The sequence below is a fragment of the Dipodomys spectabilis genome, unplaced genomic scaffold, assembly GCF_019054845.1.
Source record: "Dipodomys spectabilis isolate Male_0828 unplaced genomic scaffold, ASM1905484v1 ptg000178l, whole genome shotgun sequence".
NCBI lineage: Eukaryota > Metazoa > Chordata > Mammalia > Rodentia > Heteromyidae > Dipodomys > Dipodomys spectabilis.
The window spans coordinates 9,038,267-9,048,591 of NW_024870855.1; the positions used below are offsets into that span (position 1 = coordinate 9,038,267).

Consider the following 10,325-nt stretch of genomic DNA (forward strand, 5'->3'; position numbering starts at 1 on the left):
GTTGGAAGGATAGCTCAAAGGCAAGGAAGTCATTTGTCTGTCTTCAACCTCTCCTTAGAAACCCTGTTCTGTCTCTTGTAATTATGCTTGAGCAGCCATCCAGCTTCCCAGCCATGTTGTGGGCTTACAACAGACCTCCACCTCGTGGGGGCTTCCCTCCACCTCTCTAGGTTTCTGGAGTCTGCTTGTGGCAGTGATGTGCCATAACACTGTTCTGGAAGGGAACTCAGGCCCTGAGCATAAGTCAGTGACTTTATGTGCTCATTTGTGAAGGCCCTATGTGGGCCTCAGTGTCTCCACAATAGAATGTGTGCATTGGATGCTGTGGTTTTTACCATTCCCTCCACACTGAGATCTCATGCTTTTTGGCTTGTGATCCATGAGACAGGAGTTTCTTAAACTCTGCAGCTACAACAGAGACAGGAGCCGGTATGGACAAGGAAAGAAAGGGGACAGAGAGGAATGCTGTTAAGACATGACACATCAGGGCTGTTTCCTCACTTTGCATCATCAGGAAGCTGAGCTCAAGGGGGCCATTTGTTGAGGATGCAGCAGGAGGAAGTGAAGCCAAGATGGATGAAGAGCAAAAGGAGATAAGCAGGGGCAGGGCCTGGCCACCCAGAGCCCTTGAATACTGCCATTGTCCCCACTGAGCTGCCTAGGCAGAGAAGCCATGAGTCATACACTTCCCTGTTCTGTCTACATGAAGGCAATCAGTCCCCAGCTCCATTGACTCCCTGTCTTGATTTGGGCTTGGGGTGCTGGGGATTACACTCAAGGATTTAAGCATGCTAAGCACACACTCTACCACCAAGTACATTCTCAGCCAGTATCTCTTCTTTTCCTTTCTCATGATCAAAGGTCAGGTTAGCCAGAGCCAGTGGCTCATGCCTGTAATCCTAGCTACTCAGGAGGCTGAGATCTGAGGATCAAGGTTCAAAGCCATTTTTCAAGGTTTTCAGCACAGGCAGAAATGTCTCCATGAGACTCTTATCTCAAATTAACCGCTCAAAAACGCAAAGTAGAGCTATAGTTTAAAGTGGTAGGATGCTAACTTTGAGCAAAAGAGCTCAGGGACAGTACCCAGGCCCTGAATTCAAGCCCCATAATTGACCAAAAATAACCCCAAAACAATATTCAGATTAGTCTTCCTCTCTCCTCTCCCTCCCTCTCTCCCTCTTTCTCTCTTGCTCAATAATATTGAGATGTTTCGTTTTCTTTTACAAGTAGAAGGAACAACTTATAAATAATTTATATTAAGCAAACTATAACTATTCTGTTAGTTCTAACATGGCATTGGTTTTCCTAAGCCAATCCAAGAAGACTTCTTCTCGTTTTAAGACTGCATCTGATAGGAAGACGACGTTATTGCTGGTGGGATGCCTGAAGCACATCCCTTCCTCTCTCACCTGTGGCTTCCGTGACTTTGGTTATGTTGGGGCACATTCTCCCAGGCAGGCACTGACTTCACACCAACCCTGACACTATTTAAACCTGACCAACATAATTACCAGTTCATGATAGCACTTAACCACTCTTCATCCTACTGCAAAAATTAGCCTGTGCACTGGGACATTAAAATGTTGTTTGGTAATCTAAAATTCTCTTCGTCACTCATCATCTCTAGCAGGGCCCCACACAGTGTATTTGTAGGTAAGCCGTGCCTGCACATTCTCACCTGTGCTCTCCTCATTCATCTCTTAGTCCCCACAGACAGTTGGTAACTTCCTGCATGTGCACCCAAGTCCTTTCTCAGAGCCTGGTCTTTCCCTAGAGTGCTTTATCTCCCTCCTCTCTCCATCCGGCATTTGAATGCATCCTTTAAGATCCCGTCCCCGATGCAAACCTGAAAGCAAGCATCTGCTACTCCATTTTCATACCTTTCCTCTTGAGTACATCTTAAAATAACTACTGCCCTTCTTGAGTTCTTGAAGCATGTTCACCAACTCATTGGAGTGCCTATAAATAATATAGATATTTCTTTCTCTCGAGCCAAACAGAACGAGATGTAAACACAAGGAGATGCTTTATTTCAGAGTCTTTACTACACAAGAAACCCTTAAGATGAATTATTTGTTTACTAAATGATAGGAGAAGTCCACAAGGTTATAGCTGCTCATCTTTTTATACAAGGAGAAAGGCCTTGGCACCTGAGGTCTACATACCCATGAGGGTGTGACTGTCACAAACTTGGCAGGACTCTTATTTTGTAAGACTCTTATTTTGCAGGACTCTTGTTTTGTAAACTATTCTCTGAGAGTGGGTCTGTGGCAGGTTCTTTTTGAAGCAGCCACAGAAGTCACTTCCACCTGTAACTGCTGACATTGTGGTAGTCCTGAAGTCCTGGGCAGTGACCACCAAAGCCCAAAATAAGTCAGCCATTGGGAGGGGCTCTGTCAAGACACAAGAACATTGCCCCCAGCTGAGCCTCATGCAAAGCTACTGCCTGTGGGTTGTGGTTATGGCAGAATAAGAAGCAATATGCAGGCAGGACCGGAGAACCAGAGTTCAGTGGAATGAGGACAGGCTGACTTAGCACAAACTAGTGGACTCTGGTTTTACACAGGGGACTCAGAAGGGGGTCTACCTTCCATACACTGTGAGGGTCCAGGGAGAGGTTTTCAGAGGAATGACATCATTTAAGATGCAATGTGAACTTCTGTCTAGTGTTTAGCTGTGCAGTTGAAGTGTATAGAGAGAAGAAACAAGCTGGGAACATGAAAGAATATTCTAGGAATGGTGAGTCTGGAGCTTGGGTGGGTGGGTGAAGCTAGGACTGGAGAGAGAGGAAGTATGCCCTGAAATGTAAAGGGCTAACAGCACAAAAGCTATTCAGACTTCATTCTTCTCATGGAAATAAACCAAGTAGAGAAAATGGAGTAACAGATGCTTGGTTTCAGGTTTGCAATGGGTACCGGATCTCGAAGGATGTACAGGAAAATTGGAGTTGGAGGCAATGCGTCATACTGGCTCTCTCAGGTCAATCCAAGAGATCAGGAAAGGCCTCTTGCACAGGACTTGGTGGTTCATAGGCAACTAGAAAGGCAGCCATGCTCCCTGGGGACAGCTTGCACAGGGTCTGTTGATGATTTTGGAAATCCTGACATCAGTTAGTGGTCTACCAGTTATGACTCTGTCAAAGAAAGGTTTCACAATTCAATATGGTTTCCACCATTATTTTACCTATCTAGTTAACAACCCGTTGAAAACAAATACGATAGTGTTGAAAGAAATCTGAAGCACAAATGCACAAGCCCAGGGCTGGTGGCTCATGCCTATAATCCTAGCTACTCAGGTGGCTGAGATCTGAGGATATGGGTTTGAAGCCAGCCTGGGCAAGCAAACCTCAGAGACTCTTATCTTCAATTAACCAGCAAAACATCCAGAAGTGAAGGTATGGCTCAAGTAATAGAGCACTAGCCCTGAGCAAAAAAGCTCAGGGACAGCCCCCAGGCCCTGAGTTCAAGCCCTAGGAGGAGAAAAATAGAGCACACATAACTTCAATGTGGAATTAATGAAATAAAGAAGGAAGGAATGACATGCCTATGCAGATTCTTTTGTGAAGATATCTGGGGATGTCTGGGAAGACCAGCAGACTCTTGGAGCAGTAGAATCTGAGCTGAGACCTCAAGTTGAGAGTGTTTGAACATGGTGAATGTATTTAGGGGAAGAGAAAAATGATGAGATTTGTGTGAGTAGCCAAAATAGCACCAACAAATAACTGTTGTTAATGTGTGTTTTTTTTTTAAAGAATTCTCAGACTCCCTGTTTCCATGGAAACAGAAATGGTATCCCATACCCTCTTTCAGGCTGTACCTGGATGGACTGCTCTGCCTGGCAGACAGTATGTATTATATTAGATAACCAGCTGGGTTTGTAATTAAAGACCTGAGTTCATACTAACATCCCAGTCAGCTTCAAGCCAAAAAGGGAAAGAAGCAGTGCTGGCTGGGACTCTCAAAGCCTAATTTACTCTTTTCCCTTTCTGTCTCCTTTCTCTTCTTTTTCTTTTCCTTCATTTTTAATTTTGTTCTGATTTCTTTTCCTCCCCTTCTTTGTTCCATGTTCCTGATGAATCTTTTTTTTCATAAGTTTATTAAATCATTATAGGTATAACTCTGTACCAAATACCAGCTACCACATGTTATTTATTTTAGTGTGTGTGTGTGTGTATGCGTGTGTGCATGCGTGGACACATGCGTGTGCCAGTCCTGGGGCTCAAACTCAGGGCCTGGGCCCTGTCTCTGAGCTTCTTTTGCTCAAGGCTCACACTCTACCACTTGAGCCATAGAGCCACTTTTCTGAATATGTGGTACTGAGGAATAGAACCTACAGCTTTTTCTGTGTATGTGGTACTGAAAAATAGAACCTAGAGCTTCATGCATGCTAAGCAAGCACTCTACCACTAAGCCACATCCTCAGCCCTTTTTGATTTTTAAAGCAATATAGAGTCTTTATATCATAATAGTATGCCTGAAATATTTTATTTGGGTACCTTCTGGGTTTGTTCTTAATTCATTCTTCAAAGTATCTGTGATCCAGACCTCAGGGAAATCTTCAAACCTGGAGCTTAAGTATTGAACAGTCCAAACACATATCACATACACTTAGTATTCAAGAAAAAAAGAACTTCTCACTTAATAAAAGCACATTTATTTGACCATGCTTGCCAGGCACAAAGTTCAAGATTCCACATAGAACACACTTAAAAGTTACCAATGATCCTTGTTCTTAAGCACAGTCGCTCTCCCTGGGTATCTCCAGTGCTCCAGGTCCCAGGTCTTGGCCATGCATTTATGACCCTGGCCTGTCTGTCAATACTTCATACCCCACTGCTTCTCCCAGACATTTTAGCTTTCCCAGTCTGGGGGCTATTCTCATCTCTGGATAGCATTTATTCTTTTTAAAAAAATATTTTCTTTTAACTTTATTTAGTTTTTGTTTATGTGGTACCAAGGAATTAAACCCAGGGTCTCATGCCCGCCAGGCAAGCACTCTACCACTGAGCCACCTTCCCCCCCAGTATCTATTCTTATGTGTGTGCTGAAGTGTTTTGCAATGAGGAAACTTTTTTCCAAGATTTTAATCTTTGAACTTTTTATTTGTGCAGAATGATTTTTTGTAGTCGTAGGGCCTGAACTCTGGGCCTGGGCGCTGTCCCTCAGCTATTCAGCTCAAGGCTAGCGCTCTACCACTTGAGCCACAGTGCCACCTTGGTTTTTTCTGCTTATGTAATGGTGAGGACTAGAACCCAGGACTCATGCATGCAAAGCAAGCACTCTATCACTGAGCCACCTTCCCAGCCCTTTGTGCAGCCATTTTAATCTTCTACATTCTTTTTCCTTTCTTGATGGATGCTCAACTCTTCCAGACCCACAAAGTAACAGATTAGAAAATCTTTAGTAGTCTAGGTTTAAATAAACAAATTTGCTCTGGTGGAATTGATGTTGCTATGAATGGTTGTAGAAAGAAACCTCTATACAAAGATATCTGATCTGTAAGATGTATAGGACACCATTAAATGCGAGTGAGAATTGTTTCAGATTGCAATGTTTCAACTTCAGTACTGGGGATATAATTCTTTAATGTAATATTAACAGAATAATGTCCATTTTTTCTTATACATCAGAGCAGAAGCTTTTGTATTTCGTCTGTGTGTATGTGTGTGTGTGTGTGTGTGTGTGTGTGTCCTAGGGCTTGAACTCAGGACCTGGGCACTGTCCCTGAGCTCTTTTGCTCAAGGCTAGTGCTCTGCCACTTGAGCTACAGTTCCTCTTCTGGCTTTTGGGTGTTAATGTGAGCTAAAGAGTCTCACAGACTTTTCTTCCTGGGCTGGCTTTGAACTGAGATCCTTAGATCTCAGCCTCCTGAGTAGCTAGGATTACAGGTGTGAGCCACTGGCTTACCTGAAGAGGCTTTTGTTAAATTAGCATGCATTGGTAGTACAAAAGTTCTTCACTTCCATATATACAGATAATGTACTTGGCTTGCATTCACCCTCTCTATTGCTCTTTTCTTAAATCCTGGTTTTATTTTTTACTTACAGTTTTTATTGGGTTTCCTCATCTATTTTCATAGGTGCATATGATATACTGAGATCATATCACCCCCATCTTTACCCTCACCACCCTCTTCTTTCTCCATTCTCTCCTCCTAGTGCCCCCACCCAAAATCCCCCTTTTACATTCATGTCCTATTTGTTTTCTAGGCCTAAATTCCACAGATGAAGTAAGACATGAACTATTTATCTTTCTGAGCTTGGCTTTTCAAATGTGGGGGGTCTCATATATATGTTATATTTTACATATTTTTTCCCCTGGTGCCAGACTCAGATCAAGATCTTTCTGCTTACAACCTATCCCATAGCTGGGATTATGGCTATGCACCGCATGGTTTATTAACTGAGATGAGGTCCTGTTAACTTCCTTTCTAGACTGGCCTCAAACTGCAATCCTCCCAACCTCCACCACCTATATTCTGGATTAAAGGTAAACCACTATACCCAGACATAGATAGTTCCTTGGATCTGGTTTTAAGATAATTGCCACTATAACACAGAATATCCTAGACATGCAAGACTATTCATCTTTATCTTAAAAGAAGTGAGAAGCCATTGAAAGAATTTAAATGTGACATGACTTATTTAGTGAAATTTAAAGGATTTGGTGCCTTAAATCATAAATAAGAATGTGGAATGAGAATCAGGGGGGACTGAGTACTTTGGAGGAAAAATGACAGTTGCTTTGTTATGGAATTGCCAGCATCTAGAGGTAAAATGTGGAAATATGGAGCCATGTCACCTTTCCAATGAGGAGAACTTAGCCAAAGCCTCACTGGATGACAACGGACCCATGATAAGGAAGCCAGTTAAACCCTTATTTTGCTTGCCTACTGATTTGACTTAACTGAGTTTTTTGTCAAGTTAATTGGCACAAGATAGTTCCTGGTGGCTCACACCTGTAATCCTGCTCCTCAGGAGGCTGAGATCTGAGGATCACAGTTCAAAACCAACCTGGGTAGGCAAGGCTGTGAGACTCTTATCTCCAATTAATGACTAAAAAGCCAAAAGTGGAGCTGTGGCTGTAGGGGTAGAACACTAGCCTTGAGCAAAAAATCTCAGGCCCCAAGTTCAAGCTCCAGGACAGGTTAAAGAAAAAGGGTTGCCAGCTATGATGGTTTGGTTCAAAACGACACCAAAGTGTGGTCCTCAACATGAAATACAACTCCCATAATGAAATATTAGACACCAATGATGGTACTTTTAGGTGGGATCGTCCACAGGTGATGAGGATTAGCTGACATCATTAAGGTAGCACCCCTGTGGCCCAATCACAGAGGCTTCTATTGAAAGAAGGCAGGACCAGAGGAGATGCAGACACAGCGGGCACATTTCTGCTACCCTACCCGCAAGGAGGTTATCACCAAGGTGGCCCTTGGCCTTACAGAACTGTGAGCCAAAATTAATTGCTTTTCTTTATAAAGTCACCAGTCTGAGAGGTTGTGTGTTAGCAATCTAACATGAACTACTTATCAGGATGGCTTACTCCATTCTCAGTCTCTGATGGACACACAGGTGAAGTCATCTTTACTCTTAAGGCACATAAAGTTTATGTCGTGACCAAAGACAAATCCCACAGCCTTTCAGCGCCCAGTGGGAACTCAGCACAAGGCTCTGGGGGCTGGCGGGGCACACACCTGCCTTTTGTCTTTCAGGCGACATCTGGAAGATGGCTGAGCACAATACTTCTGGGAATTCCTCCTGCGATCCTCTTCTGACGCCCCATCTCACCAGACTCTACTCTGTCGTGCTCCTGGGGGGCCTGACAGGTATCATAGCTATCTTGTTCTGGCTGGTGAAGATGAACTCCCGCTCAGTGACCACCACAGCCGTGGTTAACCTGGTGGTGGTCCATGGAGTCTTCCTGCTGACCGTGCCGTTACGCCTGGCCTACCTCATCCAGGGCACCTGGGCATTCGGTCTGCCCTTCTGCAAATTCGTGAGTGCCATGCTGCACGTGCATATGTACCTCACCTTCCTCTTCTACCTGGTCATCCTGGTCATCAGGTACCTCACCTTCTTCAAGGGCAAGGACAAGGTGGAATTCTACCGCAAGTTGCACGCGGTGGCTGCCAGCGCAGCCCTGTGGATCTTGGTCATCGTGATTGTGGTACCTGTGGTAGTTTCTCAGTATGGGAATCGAGAAGAATATGACGAACACCACTGTTTCAGATTCCATAAGGAGCTTTCCCGTGACTATGTGCAGATTCTCAACTATCTGATAGTCGTGTTTGTCATCGCCACAGCGGCCCTTCTCCTGGGATTCCAAGTCTTCCTCACCGTCTCCATGGCCAGGAGGCTCCGCCACTCTTTACTGTCCCATCAGGAGTTCTGGGCTCAACTGAAAAGCCTAGTTTTCATAGCTATCATCCTGGTTTGTTTTCTGCCCTATCAGATCTTCCGGATCTATTACCTGTATGTGGTCGGCCACTCCAAGGGCTGTAACCACAGCTTTGCCTTTTACAACGAAATCTTCTTGAGTGTGACAGCAATCAGCTGCTGTGACCTGCTGCTCTTTGTTTTAGGGGGGAGCCGGTGGTTTAAACAGAGGATCACTGACTTGTGGAACTGCCTTCTGTGCTGTTAGCCAACACCAGAGTATTTACTTCTTTATAGGCAGGGCCCGGGGGAAGGCTGGATCAAAACCTTGCTTGATTCAGCAAGACTAAAGGATTATAAAATATCAGAGCACTTGTCCCTGCTCATACTTGGTCCCTGTGGTCTCTGAAGGAGAAGACCCAGGAAGCTACAGTTGTACAGTGCTGGCCAGGACACAATGTCTACATGCCCCGTCCAGGCAACATGGTCCAACAGGTGCTAGAGATTCATTAAGACTTCTTTAATTTTGAGGTTTAAAACATGATCTTTTTTTGGTGGTGGAGGTTATGTTCAACTACTTTTTTATTTTTTACTTCACTTTGATTAGGTCAATCCTAATCAGAAGCTAGCTCCAAAGGCACAAAACCACACTTGGATAACCAGACAAGAAAGTCCATTCTGTTCACGGCATGGCAAAACGCAGATAAGGAGATGAATAGAACAAAACATTTATAGATTATCTTAATTTATCCAGATCAAAGAGAAAGTCAGGACTAACACAGGTTTTCTTGATTTGTGTTTAGAAAGATTGAGTTCGACATGGGGAAATAACTGCTCAAAACCACCAATTTTGTTCTGTTTTTCAAAAAGTTCTAAATATGCTGAACACACCTAAATAGTGGTAAAACTACCCTCAGAACATTCTGGCTGAGCACAGGTGCCTCACGCCTGTAATCCTAGCTACTCAGAAGGCTAAGATCTCAGATCTTGGATCAAAGCCAGCCCCATCAGGAAACTCCATGAGATTCTTATCTCCAAGAAACCACTAAGAAACGGGAAGTGGTGCTGTGGCTCAAGTGGTAGAGCGCTAGCCTTTAGCTGAAGAGCTGAAGGACAGTGCCCAGGTCCAGAGATCAAGCTCCACAACCAACCAACCAATCAACAAACAAACAAACAAAATTCTGGACCAGTGGGCTGCTGACAGTCAAATGAATTCCTAAGGGAGATAATCTCTCCCTTCCTTACCTTTTCTCTTTGTGTGTGTGTGTGTGTGTGTGTGTGTGTGTGTGTGTGTGTGTGTGTGTTCACACACATGTGTGTGTTTGATTTCTGGTCAACTTTGGCCACAGTTTAGTAGAAGGGTTTTTTCGGGGATAGGAGTGGGAAGGGGACATGAAGTTATACTAAAATCTTTAGAGTTCAGTCACTCTTAAGGTTATATAGCTTTTTGTTTGCTTGCTTTTGTTTTTGTGTTGGTCATAGGGCTTGAACTCAGGGCCTGGGTGCTGTCCCTGAGCTTTTTTTCCTCAAGGCTAGTGTTCTACCACTTGAGCCACAGCTCTACTTCTAGTTTTTTTGGTAGTTAATTGAAGGTAAGAGTCTCACAGACTTTTCTGCCCAGGCTGGCTTTGAACTGTAATCCTCAGATGTCAGCCTCTTGAGTAGCTAGAATTACAGGTGTGAGCCACCAGTACCCAGTTAAACTATGTGTTCTTATATAAATGAAAACTACGTTATTAAAAAAGAAAAGAAAAAGTTTTCAGAAACACTTGGAATAACCATTGTTTTAGACTCTATGAAATTATCCTGCATTTAGAAGTTTTCTGAATATTTAAAGAATGAATGAATAAATGTACTTCAAAGTGATAAAAAAAATTGTAGCCTTTAAAAATATTGAATCATGTGGGTTTTCTTACCACAGTCTGAGTAATATGTTGTAAGTTGATTC

General features: G+C 43.6%; 1 protein-coding gene across 1 annotated transcript; it reads left to right on the forward strand.

The window, feature by feature from the left end:
* Nucleotides 1-7,718: 7,718 nt before the first annotated feature.
* LOC122120816 (probable G-protein coupled receptor 141) lies at nt 7,719-8,645 on the forward strand. The gene has a single exon (XM_042695036.1). It carries the CDS (start codon nt 7,728-7,730, stop codon nt 8,643-8,645), a length of 918 nt encoding a protein of 305 aa, XP_042550970.1. The 5' UTR covers nt 7,719-7,727.
* Nucleotides 8,646-10,325: the final 1,680 nt, after the last annotated feature.

Bases quoted from the DNA above. Each gene is read 5' to 3' on its own strand.
- LOC122120816 (XM_042695036.1), top strand. From the start codon at position 7,728: ATGGCTGAGCACAATACTTCTGGGAATTCCTCCTGCGATCCTCTTCTG.